Here is a 15,619-nt window from a genome sequence, read left to right on the forward strand (position 1 = left end):
TTAAAGACAGGTCGAGTCAGAGTTTTAATAGACAGGTTTCTAGTCAGAGATGGTTAATGACAGCGGGTCTTGTCAGAGTGGTAATACAGCCTGGATTTGTTAATACCGGGTCTCAGTCATAGGTTAATGACAAGGTCCTATCAGAGCTGGTTAATGACAGGTTCCAGTCAGAGTTTAATCAGTCTAGTCAAGTGGTTAATGACAGGGCGTTCTTATCAGAGTTGGTTAAGACAGGGTCTAGTCAGAGTTGGTTAAGACAGGTCTAGTCAGCAGTGTTAATGACAGTCTGCTCAGCGTTGGTTAATGACAGGGTCTAGTCAGAGTGGTACATGACAGTCTTCATCAGCGAGTTGCGTTAAATGACAGTTCTTATCAGAGTTGGTTAATACAGGTGTAGTCAGATGCTGTTTAATACAGGCGTCTTGTCAGAGTTGGTTAATGACAGGGTCTAGTCTGAGTGTTATGACAGGTCCTAGTCAGATTCTCCATTCTTCTGCACCTCTAGTCAAGAGCTATTGAACACTGCACGCCTAGCCCACACTCTTACACACACCACACAGCACACACAATGCCAATCTTAATAAACTGAGAGAGTTGTTTATCCGATCATCTACCATACTTCTTAATAACATTGACTTCACTTCCCTAACCCTGACCTCCTAACCTCTAGGTTCAGAAGTGTTTGTTTAGAAGACAGTGCTGAGCCTGCACTACAGTGGTGGTCATGCTGCGTTTCTAGACGAGGCAGGTGTAAGTCATGCTGGCATCAAATCTATGAAAGAACAAGCAGCAACATCCCGGCCGCGTCGCTATCATCCTCACCGCCAGCGCCCAATCCCCGCCTCTCGCTCCACCGTCAAGCTAGCTCGAAGAAAAGACATTACCACCCTGAACGCTGGCGCTGGTCCTGAGGCTAGCTGGACACAGGTTATGACATCACGAAGGCCAGCCTGACAACCAGGCTTACCAGCTGAACAGCTGCTTCTGACGCTCCGGACAATTTATTTGGAGGTCACTGACTACCTCTGTACCCTGTGGCCCTGGAGCCGAGACCCCCAAGTCCCCCGCCCGTCACAGCCTGGCATCGGCTAAACTTAGCCTTGTACCACCACCACCACACAGCCTCCCCTGCTGGAGACCATCCCACCCTGACCTCCACCCTGACCTCCACCTGTCCCAACACCTCCCCACCCATACAGCCTACTGACAGCCCTACAACACTACTCGCCTCTCCTCTCCTCTCCCCCTCCCCCCTCTCTTCCTCTCCCAACCTCTAATACGGACAATTTACCCTGAAGGTCTGACTCCGTTGGAGTGGGCATTTACTGCCTCTCCTCTTTCGAGGAAGATGATATCACAGCTGGCAAGGCGGGGAGAAGTCCCGTGGTCTTACACGTATACGACAAACTCCCGAACAACGCGTCACCGTGGACATAAACCGCCTGGGACACATACGTGCAGAGACTAACAGTTGCTAGGACACTGCGGCGAGATCCGCTGGAGGGTGGACAAAGCCCAAACACCGGGTGCACCAATTGGCCAGACCTACACAGGAATGGATTAAAGGCCCCCCCACCCCTACCTCCCTCCCCACTATGTCATTCCCTGTGGTGACAACGAACCCCCCCATCCGATCATGCGCCGCCCCTCCCCCACACACACACCACCCGGGAGTACCCAGTGCGGTGTAGGCGGCGCCGGCCCAAAGGTTAACGAGAGGTACCTGATGCCTCTCAGCTCCCACAGCGCCCCCTACATAGTGGAGACTATACCAGCCTCTACCTCTCGGTTACCACTGTGGTAATATCCCAGAAACTCCCTCTCTCCTCGCTCCCCCACCCTGCCTCCCCTAAGGCTCACCCCCACACTGGCCCCCAGACACCTCCTCCCTCAGGTAAACACTCACACCACTCACGCACACACACACAGAAACAAAACACAATATATACACTGACTTTGTTGAAGTGCTGCAGTGGATTAAATTAAATAAAATTGAGAATGCTTACTTACAAGCCCCTTAACCAACAATGCTGTTAAAATTTTTTTTTAAAATGATAATTAACAAAATAAATAAAGAGCAGCAGTAAATAACAAAAGTAGGCATATTACAGGGTACCGTACAGAGTCAATGTGGGAGCAACGCGCGTACGGTACAGGAGGGTCGTCTTCTCGTAGTCGGGCTGCTTTAGGAATGCAGCCCAAAGCGCGTGGGTTAAACTCCATCTAAAAGGGTAAAATTTTTTACCCCGCCAAACGAGACGATAGTCGACAAGTACCGTAAGGAAGTTGAAAGAAACTTTGAAGAGAGAGTTCAAGGAGGGCGATGAAACCGTTGAGAGGTAAACGGGTGGGTCCGGCGCAGTGCTACCCCGGAGGTTATACCCAGTCATACAATCGGCGGCGTACTAGCTACAGGGTTACCCTGGTTAGTCACAGGAATGTTGTGCGAGGGCCCGTATACCACGGTGTGGTCGGATCCCCTCGTGGACTCACCCCCGGTCGGCTCGGCGCTACCCCCGCACAGCAGGGTCTGCGACATTTCCTCCGTCGGGAGGTCGTATATACACGGGATGTACCAGTACAGAGTCAATGGTGGAGGCTATATACAGGGTGTACCGGTACAGAGATCCAATGTGTAGGCTATTATCAAGGTTCGTACAACGTACCAGAGTCCAATGTGGAGGCTATATACAGGGGGGTACCGGTCAGAGTGTGCCGCACGTGTTGGAGCATGCCTAACCGGCTCCGGGTCGGCTTGGAAAGGGCTTGGGCGAAGGTGCCGCTTACGGTTGCGGCCGTTTTGAGCTTTACAGGCTAGTCCGCCGTGGACTCCAACCAGTGTCGACTGTGTTTCCGGCGCGTAAGATCTTAAGTTTACCCCAGCGGCTTCATGTCCCCCTGCCGGGGGTGACCGCACGGGTACCAGAGTCACCTCTGCGCCGCAGCTGCCCGAGCTACAGGGGCGACTGTCAACCGGGTCGGACTGTCCTCAAGTTCGCGACCCTAACCGCCGTACCGGTACAGAGTATGTGCGAGGCGCTTATATACAGGGTCGCCAGGGTACCGGACAGATCAATGTGGACGCCTCAATATACAGAGGTTGGCGGGGATCGGCTCACGAAAACTGGCGCCAGGTGGTCAGTGGCGATGCTCGGCAACCCACCCGACCCGTCTTGAAACAGGACAAGGAGTCTAACGCCCGCGCGCAGGTACCGTCGAAGCAGAAAGCAATTGGGATTCTTCATATACAGGCAACAGTCTACCCCCGTGCGCAATGAGTACGTATCAAATGTTGCCGTATCTTCCGTTGTGTCCGTGGCGCGATTTGGGAATTCTACAGCCCGGCCCTCTTCGCTCCGGCTAGTTACCGGTACCAGAGACAAATGTGGGAGGCTAATACAGGGTGGTACCGGACAGATAGTCAATGTGAGGCTATATACAGGGTACAACACAGATCAGAGCGCACCCTGTATATAGCCTCCACATTGACTCTGTACTGGAATCCCCTGTATATAGCCTCCACATTGACTCTGTACAGGTACCCCTGTATATAGCCTCCACATTAACGCTGTACAGGTAACCCCTGTATATAGCCTCCACATTGACTCTGTACCGGTACCCCCTGTATATAGCCTCCACATTGACTCTGTACAGGTACCCCTGTATATAGCCTCACTTTTGTTATTTACTGCTGCTCTTTATTTATTTGTTAATTTTATWWAAAAAAWWWTTTTAACAGCATTGTTGGTTAAGGGCTTGTAAGTAAGCATTTACAATTTTATTTAATTTAATCCACTGCAGCACCATCTCAACAAAGTCAGTGTATATATGTGTTTGTTTCTGTGTGTGTGTGCGTGAGTGTGTGAGTGTTCTACCTGAGGGAGGCAGGGTGGCTCTGGGGGCCAGTGTGGGGGTGAGTCTTAGGGGAGGCAGGGTGGGGGAGCGAGGAGAGAGGGAGTTTCTGGTGATATTAACCACAGTGGTAACCAGAGAGGTAAGGCTGGTATAGTCCTCCACCATGAGGGGGCGCTGTGGGGAGCTGAGAGGCATCAGGTCCACCTCTCTAACCTTCGGCCCTACCCCGATGGGATACACCCGGGTGTGTGTGTGGGAGGAGGGGGGGCGCATGATCACGTCGGTGGGGGGGTTCTCTGTCACCAGGAAGACTAGCTGGGGGGAGGTAGGGGTGGAGGAGGGCCTATCAGTAATCACTTCCTGGTAGGTCTGGCCAATTGCTGCACCCGTGTTGGTCTTGTCCCCACCCCTCCAGCGGATCTCCCGCAGTCTCCTTAGCAACTTGTTTCTCTGCCACCGTATTTCCCAGCGTGTTATCTCCACGGTGACCGTTTCCGAGTATTGTATAACTGTAACACGCACGGACTCCTCCCCTTCCTCTGCCAGCTGTGATATCACTTCCTCCAGAAAGAGGAGAGAGGCGTTAAATCCCACCTCCCCAACCGAGTCAGAACCTTCCAGGATAAATGTCACGTATTTAGAGGTTGGAGAGGAAGAGAGGGAGGAAGAGGAGGAGAGAGAGGAAGGAGAGGGAGAAGTAGTTGTAGGGGCCATGTCAGTAGGCTGTATGGGGTTGGGGAGGTGTTGGGACAGGGTGGAGGTCAGGGTGGRGGTCAGGGTGGGGATGGTCTCCAGCAGGGGAGGCTGTGTGGTGGTGGTGGTACCAAGGCTAAGTTTAGCCATGCCAGGCTTGACGGGCGGGGACTTGGGGGTCTCCGGCTCCAGCCCCAGGGTACAGAGGTAGTCAGTGACCTCCATAAAATTGTCCGGCAGCTCAGACACGCTGTTCAGCTGGTAAGCCCTGTTGTCAGGCTTGGCCTTCGTGATGTCATTAACCTGTGTCCAGCTAGCCTCAGGACCCAGCGCCAGCGTCAGGGTGGTAATGTCTTTCTTCCGAAGCAGCTTGACGGTGGAGCGGAGAGGCCGGGGATTGGCGCTGGCGGTGAGGATGATAGCGACGCGGCCGGCATGTTCTCGCTTGTTCTTGTCATAGATGTTGATTGCCAGATACTTCACCGCCTCGTCTAGAAACGCAGCATCACCACCACTGTAGTGCAGCTCACGCACTGTCTTCTTAAACAACCACTTCTGAACCTAGAGGTTAGAGGTCAGGAGTTAGGAGTGAAGTCAATGTTATATGAAGAATATGGCTAATATCGGATAACAAACTCTCTCAGTTTTAAGATGGCATTGTGTGTGTGTGTGTGTGTGTAAGTGTGTAGCTGCATGTCATAGCTCTTGACTAGAGGTCCAAAAAATCAAGAGAACTGACAGACCCGTCATTAACCACTCAGACTAGACCCTGTCATTAACAACCAGAGCAGACGCCTGTCATTAACCAACTCAGAGCAAGACTCTGTCATTAACCAAGCTCGACTAGACCCTGTCATTAACCAACTCTTGACTAAACCCGTCGATTAACCAACCTAAGACTAGACCTGTCATTAACCAATCTGACTCACCCTGTCAATTTAACCAACCTACTTCAGACCGTCGATTAAACCAACACGACTAGACCCCGCATAACCAAACTCTGACGAAGACCCCTGTCATTCACAAACTCTGACCTAACCCTGTCAATTCAACCAACTCTACTAGACCGTCATTAACGCAACTCGACAGACCCTGTCATTCAACCAATCAGACTAACCCTGTCATTCACCAACTCTGACTAACCCTGTCATTAACCAACTCTGACTAGACCCTGTCATAACCAACTCAGACTAAGACCTGCATTACCAACTCTGAACGAGACCCTGTCATTAATCCAACCCGATAAGCCCGTCCATTAACCAACTCTCGAAAGACCCTGCATTAACCAACTCTGACTAGACCCGTCATTAAAACCAACTCTGACAGACCCTGTCATCTAACCAACTCTGACCTAGACCTGTCATTACCCAACCTGACTAGACCGCTATTAACCAACCACAAGGAACCCTGTCATTAACCAACTCGACTACACCGCTGTCAAACCAAGCGCTGATAAGACCCTGTCACTTTACCAACCTCGATAAGACCGCTGTGCAATTACCAACTCTGAGACAGCACCCATGTCCATTAACCAACCTGACAAGACCCGTCATTAACGCAACTCTGACTAACCCTGTCCATCGTAACCAACGACGAGATCCCCTGTCATTAAACCAACTCTAATAAGACCGTCATTAACCAACCTAGCAACCCTGTCATTAACCAACCTGACTAGACCCTGTCATAAGCCAACTCTGACTAGACCTGATCCCATAACCATCAACGTCTGACTAGACCCTGTCATTAACCAACTTGACTAACCTTCCATTAAACCAGACCTGAGTAAACCCTGCATTAACCATCCTGACAGACCCGGTCATTAACCAACTTGACAGACCCTGTCCATTTAACCAACTCCAGGATAAGACCTGGTCATAACCAACGTCGTGCTAGACCCTGCTCATTAAACCATCGGCTGACCAGAGACCCTGTATTAACAGCAACCTGATTAGACCCTGTCATTCAACCACTCGACTAGACCCTGTCATTAACAACTCGAAAGACCTGCATTAAACCTAACTCTGACATACCCTGGCATAACCAACTCTGATAAGACCCCGAGTCATAAACCAACTCTGACTAGACCCTGGTCCATTAACCAACCTGACAGAGAACCTGTCAAGATAACCAAACTCTGACTGACCCGTGTCAGAACCACAGCTCTGAACTAGACCCTTCATTAACCAATCTGCACAGGCGTCATTCAACGCAACTCTGACAAGACCCTGTCCACTAACCATCTGACCAAGACTCTGTCATTAACCAACCTGACAACCCTGTCAAACCAACTCAGATAAGACCCTGTCATAACCAACTCTGAAAACCACTGTCATTAACCAACCCTGACTAGACCCTGTCATTAATCCACCCTGACTAGACCCTGTCCATAACCACCTGCACTCGACCCTGTCCAATTAACCAACTCTCGACAAGCCTGTCATAACCAACTCTGACTACCCTGCTCATTAACCAACCTGATAAGACCCGGTCATTAACAACCTGTAAGACCTGTCATTAAACCAACTTGACAAACCCTGTCATTACAACCAACTCTGACCAAGACCCTGTCATAACCAACTCTGACAGACCTGTCATTAACCAACATCGACTAGGACCCGTCATTAACCAACTCTGATAAGACCCTGCATTAACCAAGCTCTGACTAGACCCTGTCATAACCACTCGAACTAGCACCCCTGTCATAACCAACTCGAACAGCACCCTCATAACCAACTCTGACTAGACCCTTATTTAACACAATCTGACTAGACCCTTCATTAACCAACCTGACGAGACCCTGTCATTAACCATCTCTGACTCAGACCCTGTCACTTACCAACCTGACCTAGACCCTGTCATACCAACCGCAGATAAGAGCCCTGTCATTAACCAACTCTGACAACCCTGTATAACCTCTGCCAGACCGTCATTACCCAACTCTGACTAGACCCTGTTCATCTACCAACTCTGACTAGACCCGCCATATTAAACCCAACTCTGATAAGACCCTGGTCATGAGGACCAAACTTCTGCACAATACGCGTCATTAACCAACCTGATAAGACCCTGTCATTAACCAACCTGACTCGACCCTCATAACCACTCTGACTATAAATGCCAAGAAATCCCGCTCCATAACAACTCGACTAGACCCGTATTACCAACCTGATAGCCCCGTCAGGTAACCAACCTGACAGACCTGTCATTAAACACAACTGCACAAAACCTGTTCATTAACCATCCTGACAGACCCGTCATAACCAACCTCTGCCGACCAGAGACCCTCCTAACCAACCAGAATCAAGACCCTGCATGAACCAACTCGGATAAGACCCGTCATCTAACCCAACTCTGACTAGGCACCCATGTCGATTAACAACCTGACTAGACCGTCATATAACCAACCGTGACAACCCGGTCCTTACCAAAGCTCGATCTAGACCGCATAACCAACCTGACTAGACACGCATAACCCAACTCGGACCAGACCCGCTCATAACCAACCTGATGAACGACCTCGTCCATTAACCAACTCTGACAAACCCGGCATTAAGCCAACCTGACGGAAGACCCTGTCCATTAACACTCATGACTAACCACTGTCGATAACCAATAACTAGACCGCTGTCTTAAGCCACAACTCGGATATGACCCGTTCACTTAACCGACCTCTACAGGACCCTGCAGAGTAACGCAAACTCTGACTAACCCTGGTCCAGTAACCAACTCGAACTAACCCTGGCATTCCATCGCAGACTCTGACTAAGACCCTGTCCATTAACCAACTCTGACAAGACCCTGCATTAAGGCCAGACTCTACTCACACCCTGTCGATATAACCCAGACGCGATAAAGACCTGTCAGTAACCAACTGCTGATACGACCCTTCAGTAAACCCCAACTCTTGACCAGACGCTGGTCATTACCAAACCTCTGACAAACCCGTCATAACCACCTCTGACAGACCTGTCATTAACCAACTCTGAAACGAACTGTCATTAAGCCAACGCGACTACACCCTTCTTACCAACTCGATAAGACCCTGTATTAACCGGAACTCTGAATAAGACCCTGTCATTAACCACCCTGCCTAAGCCCGTCCATTAACCACCTGACTAAGACCCTGTCATTAACCAACTCTGACTAGCCGCTTCAAACCAACCTGACTAGACCCGTTAAATTAACCAGACCGACTAGACCCTTCCTAACCAACTCTGACAAAACCCGTCATTAACCCCTCTCTGAACTAGACCCTGCTTAACCAACCGCTGACCTACCCTGTCATTACCAACCTGACCTAGACACCGTCATCCACGCACTTGATAAGACCTGTCAATAACACCTGACCAGACCCTGTCATAACCACCCTCTGACTAGACCCTGTCATAACGCAACTCTGACTAGACCCTGCATCAACCTACCTGACTAGACCGTCCCATTAACCACTCTGACTATGACCCTCACTAACCAACTCTACTAGAGACCCTGTCATAACCAACTCGACAAGACCTGTCATAACAACTCTGACAAACCCTCAAACCAAATCGACTAGAGCCATGTCAAACCAACCTGATAAGACCGTCATAACCACCCTGAAAGACCGTCCATCTAACCAACTCTGACTAGAGCCCTGTCATAACCCCCTCTGACTAGACCTGTCAGTTACCAACTCGATCTAACCCTGTCATTAACAACTCTGACTAGACGCTGTCCATTACCCACTCTGCAGAACCTGTAGTTAACCAACTCGAACTAACCCTGTCATAACCAACTCTACAAGACCTGTCCCATTAACACACTCTGACAGACCCTGTCATAACCAACTCTGGACTACGACCCTGTCATAACCTAACTCAGATAAAGAGACCCGTCATGTAACCAACTCTGATAAGACCCTGTCCAGTAACCAACCTGACTAGACCCTGTATTAACCAACCTGACAGACCGTCATTAACCAACTCGGCTAGACCTGTCATTAACGCAACCTGACCTAGACCCTGTCAAACCAACTCGACTAGGACCCGTCATTAACCAACTCTGACTAGACCCCGGTCATTAACCAACCTCTGAAAGACCCTGTCCTAACAACGCTGACAAGACCCTGTCACTAACCACTCAGACAACCCGTCCCCAGAACCAAGCGCTGACAGACCCCGTCATTACCAACTCTGACAAGAAGCCGTCATTAACAACTCTGAAAAACCCTGTCATAACCAACCAGACCCAGACCCTGTCATTAACCACCTGACGTAGACCCTGTCATAACCAACTCGACAAGACCCGTCATTTACACACTCAGATAAGACCCGTCATCTAACCAACTCTGAAAGACCCTGTCGCTTAACCGAACTCTGCTAGAACCTGTCATAACCAACTCGACTAGACCCCATTAAACCGCACTCCTGACAACCCTGTCATTAACCAACTCTGAACTAAACCTGTCATTAACGCACATCTGACAACCCTGTCATCAGATCCAACTGCTGACAACCCTGTATTAACCAAACTGCGAAAAGACCCTGTCATAAACACTCTGACTAGACGCCTTCATAACCCACTCGAACAAGACCCTTCAATTAACCAAACTCTGACTAACCTGTCAACCAACTCAGACTAACCCGTCATTAACCAAACTCGATAGACCCTTCATTACCACTCGGATAAGACCCTGTCATAACCAAATATGACTAGACCTGTCATTACACCAACTCTGACTAGACCCCTGGTCATTAAAAACTCAGACTAGACCCTGTCATAACACTCTGACTAACCCTGCATAACCAACTCTGACTAGACCCCTGCTCATGTAACCAACCTGACTAAGACCCTGGTCATTAAACCAACCTTGCCAAGACCGCCGGCAGCAACCAGTCATCTAGACTAGACCCTGTCGATAACACAAGCCCGCCAACCTGTCATTAGACCAACTCAGATAAGACCCTGTCCATAACCAACTCTGATAAGACCCTCGCCTTAGCCAACTCTGCACTAACCCTGTCATAACCAAACTCTGACAGACCGCCTCATCCAACCCAACCCTGACTAGGACCTGCTCATTAGACCACAACCTCTCGACTAACCCGTCACAACCAACATCTACCTAGACCTGCTCATAAACCACACTCTGACAACCAATTATCTGTCCATTACCAACTCTGACCACGACCTGTCCAATTAACCAACATCTGACAAGAACCGCTCATCTCAACCAACTAGCAGACTAGACCCTGCATTAACCAACCTCTGACAACCCCTGTCCATAACCAACGACTAGAACCTGTCATTACCAATCTCGACTGACCCCGTCATAACCAACTCTGACTGAGACCCCGGCATCTACGCGCAAACCTGACAAGACCTGTCATGAACCAACTCGACGGAGAACCCTGTCATGTTGTAACCCAACTCTGACAAACTGTCATACCCACCTGACTACGCACCCCTGTCATCAACCAACTCTCAACTAGAACCCGTCATTAACCAGCTCATGACAAGACCCTGTCATAACCAACCTGACTAGACCAACAGCATAACCACCTCGACTAACCTGAAAATGCCTCAATAACAACTCTGACTAACCCGTCATTAACCAACTCGACCAGACCCTGTCATTAACCAGCCTGACTAGACCCTGTCATACCCAACCTGAAAGACCCTGCATTCCCAACTACGACTAGACCCGTCATCCTAACCACAACCTGACCTAGACCTGTCATTTCAACCCAACCTGACCAGCCTGCATAACCACCTCTGAGACTATGACCCCTATCATAATAACCCAACCTTGACTAGATTCCGCCATCTTAACCAACCCGACTAGACGTGTCAAACCTAACACCGACTCATCACAACTGTCACTACAACCTCTGAGGATAAACCTGCTATGGAACCTATACCTGAGACAAGAACCACTGTCTACGTGAACCAACTCGACTAGACCTTTCATAACCACACGGCTGACTAACCCTGCCTAACCACCTTGGACAGACGCTGTCGCATTAAACCAACTACTGACGAGACCCTGATCTATAACCAACTCTGAAACAGACCCTGTCATTAAACCAACTCTGACAAGACCCGGTCATTAACCCGCCTGAGAGACCTGTCATACCAACTCGATAAGACCCGTCATTAACCAACCTGACAGACCTGTCATTAAACCAACTCTGACAAAGACCGTCCATTAACAACCCTGACTAGACCCGTATCATACCAACTCAGATCAGACCCTGTCATTAACGACAACCTGAAAACCCTTTCATTAACCACTCTGACTAACCCTGTCAAACAAGCTCTGACTGAGACCTGTCATTAACCAACTCTCGATCTAGACCCTGCATTAACCAACTCTGACTCCAGACCCGTCAGTCACGCCAACTCTGACTAGAGCCCCTTCATTAACGCACTCTGACCTACCACCCTGTCATTAACCAACTCAGAACAGAGCCCCTGCCATACCACACACCCCAGACTCTGATAAAAACCATGTCATTCACCGCAACTCTGACATACCCTAGCTCATTAAACCGAACCTCAGATAGCGACACTGTTACATTAACCAACTCTGATAAGACCCTGTCATTACCAACTCGCCTAGACGCCTGGTCCATAAAATCTGACTAGACCTGTCATACCCACGTCTGACACGACCCTGCATAACCAACTCGACAAGACCCTGTCATAACCCAACCAGACTAGACCCGTCATTAACGCCACTCGAAGACCCGTCATTAACCAACTCTGATAAGACCCTGTCATAACATCTGAAATAACCCGTCATACAACCAACTCTGACTAACTCCTGTCATAACCAACTCCCTGACTAGACCTTGTCATTAACCAACTCGAACTAGAGCCCTGCTCATTAACGCACTCGACTAGACCCGTCATGAACCAACTCTTGACTGCAGCACCCTGTCAGTTAACCAACTCTGACAAAGACCCTGTCATTAACCCATCTCTGACTAGACCCTGTCATTAACCAACTCTGACTCGACCTGTCATAACGCACCAGAAAGACCCTGCATTAACAACATCGATAAGACCCTTCCATAACCAACTCTGACTAGCCCGTCATCATAACCAGCCTGATCTCAACCCGTGATCATTAACCAACTCTGACAGACCTGTCATTAACCAACACTGACAGACCTTCAAACCACCTCTGACTAGACCCTGTCAGTGAACCAACTCTGACAAGACCCTGTAACACCTGACAAGCACCCTGCATTTAATCCAATCAGACCAGACGCAACTTACCAACTCCGACGAACCCGTCATAACCAATCTGACTAGAACTGTCAGTAACCAAACTCTGACTAAGACCCTGTCACTCGACTCGACAACCCTGTCATTAACCAACTCTGACAGACCCTGTATTAACACAACTCGACAGACCCTGTCATAACCAACCTGCACGAGACCTGTCATTAACCAACTCGACTACCCCGTCATAACCAAACTCTGACAGACCCGTCACCACACTCGACCAGAACCGTCATTAACCAACTCGATAGACCGCTGTATAACACCCTCGACTAGACCCTGGTCATAACCAACCTCGACTAGACCTGTATAACCAACCTGCAAAGACCCTGTCATTACCAACCTACTAGACCCCTGTATTACACCACTCTGCTGACTAGACCCTGTCATTAGCCCAAACTCTGAGCTACGACCCTGTCATTAACAACTCGAACTACCCCTGTCATCTAACCAACTCGCACAGACCCTGTCATTAACCATAACTCTGACTAGACCTCATACTCCACCTGTTAAGCACCCTGGTCATGAACCAACCTGACAAGACCCTGTCATTAACCACTCTGACAACCTGTCAAACCAACTCTGACTAGACCCTGTCATTAACACAACCTGGACTAGACCCTGTCATAACCAAACTTCTGACTAGACCTGTCATTAACCAACTCTGATAAGATCCTGTCATGAACCAACCTGACAAGACCTGTATTACACCACTCTGACAGACCCTGTCACACCACTTGACTAGACCGCTGTCATTAACCCAACTCGACTGGACCCTGTCATTAACACAACTCTGACTACGACCCTGTCATAACCATACATCGACTAGACCCTGTCGATTAACCACCTGGACTAATCTCCTGTCATTAACCAAACGCTGACTAGAACCGTCATTAACCAACTCTGATAAAGACCCGTCATTAACCAACCTCTACAGACCTGCGATTAACCCACCTGACAAGACCCGTCCTTAACCAACCCGACTCGACCCGTCATTAACCAACTCTGACTAGACCCTCTCATTACTCACCCCAGACTAGACCCTGTCATTAACCAAACTCTGATAAGACCGCCTGTCAGAACCAACTCTGACAGACCCTTCCATAACGCACTCGAACTAGACTGTCATTACCAACTCTGACTAGACCCGTCATTAACCACTCCACTAACCCTGTTCCATTAACCAACCTGCACAAGACCCTGCATAACCAACCTGAATAGACCTGGTCATAACCACTCTGACAAACCCTGCTCATACCAACTCTGACTAGACCTTCCTGAACCAACCTGACAAGACCCTTGTCATTAACACCTCTCGACTACACCCTTATAACCCAACTCTGAAAGACCCTGTCATTAGACAAACTCTGATAGAGAACCCTGTCATTAACCAACCTGACTAGACGCCTGTCCATACCAACTCGACTAGACCTGTCATTAACCACTCTGACTAGATCCCGCACTAACAACTCTGACTAAGACCCGGTCATTAACCCACTCTGACTAACCGTGTCATTAACCAACTCTGACTAACCCTGCATAACCAACTCGACTAAGCACCTGTCATTAACCAACTCGCCCAGACCCTGTCATAAGCACACCCTACCTGACAGAGCCCGTCATTAACCAACTCTTGAGCTAGACCCTGCATAAGCCACCAACTCTGACAAGACTGCATTAACAACCTCTGATAGACCCTGCATTAACCAACTCTGACTAGACCTGCAAAACCAACTGACTAGACCCTGTCATTAAACCAACTCGACAGTACCCGTCATAACCAACTCTGACTAGACCCTGTCATTAACCAACTCTGACAGACCCGTCATTAACCCAACGCTGACTACAGACCCTGTCATGACCAACTTTCTGACAAGACCCGCATAACCAATCGACAGACCCGTATAACGCAACCGACTAGACCCGCATTAACCAACTCTGACAAACCTGCATAACCCCAACCTGACCTAGACGCCGTCATAACCACTCTGATAAGGACCCTGTCATGAACCAACCTGAAAAACCCTGTCATAACCTAACTCTGCCAGACCCTGTCACTTAACCAACCGACTAGACACCCTGTCATTAACCAAACTCTGACAGACGCCGCTTAACCCAAACTCCTGAACAGACCCGTCAAGTACCCAACCTGACCAGACCCCGTCATAACCAACTCTGACTAGACCCGTCATTAACCAACCTGAGCTAACCCTGTCATACAACTCTGATAAGACCCTTCATAACCGACCTGACTAGACGCGCGTCCTTAACCCAACTCAGATAAGGACCCTGTCATAACCACTCTGGATAAGACCCTTCATGTAACCAGCCACTCTGACTAGACCCTGTTCATTAACACTCGACCTACGACCCGCGTCATCAAACCAACTGCGACTAGACCCTGTCATAACCAACTCTGACTAGACCCGTCTGTACCAACGCCTGCCTAGACCCTGTCCTAACCAACTCTGACTAGACCCGTATTAACCAACTCGATAAGACCCTTCAGTTAACCAACTCTGACAGACCCTCAAACCAACTCTGATAGAGACCCCATCAACCAAGCTTCTGACAGAGCCCTGTCATTAACCAACTTCCGACTAGACCTGTCATTAACCAACCTGACAAGACCCTGTCATTAACCAACCTTGACTAGAACCTGTCATTAACCAACTCTGAACAAGACCGTCATAACAACTCTGACTAGACCCTGTCTAACCAACTCAGACTAGACCCGTCCATTAACCAACTCGATAAGACCCTGTCATTAACCAACTCTGAAAACCCCTCATGAACCAACCTGAAC

The 15,619-nt window shown here is 49.3% G+C and overlaps 1 protein-coding gene across 1 annotated transcript in view; it reads right to left on the reverse strand.

Annotated features, from left to right (window-relative positions):
- The window catches only part of LOC112077647 (von Willebrand factor), a 21,239-nt gene extending 16,105 nt beyond the window's left edge, over nt 1-5,134 (reverse strand). The window contains exon 1 of the mRNA XM_024144134.2: nt 3,876-5,134. Within this exon, the coding sequence (XP_023999902.2) occupies nt 3,876-4,773 (898 nt within the window). The 5' untranslated portion in view covers nt 4,774-5,134. The remainder of the gene's footprint in view (nt 1-3,875) is intronic.
- Between the last annotated feature and the right edge of the window lie 10,485 nt (nt 5,135-15,619).

The sequence above is a fragment of the Salvelinus sp. IW2-2015 genome, unplaced genomic scaffold (assembly GCF_002910315.2).
Source record: "Salvelinus sp. IW2-2015 unplaced genomic scaffold, ASM291031v2 Un_scaffold4792, whole genome shotgun sequence".
In the NCBI taxonomy this organism is placed as follows: Eukaryota; Metazoa; Chordata; class Actinopteri; order Salmoniformes; family Salmonidae; genus Salvelinus; species Salvelinus sp. IW2-2015.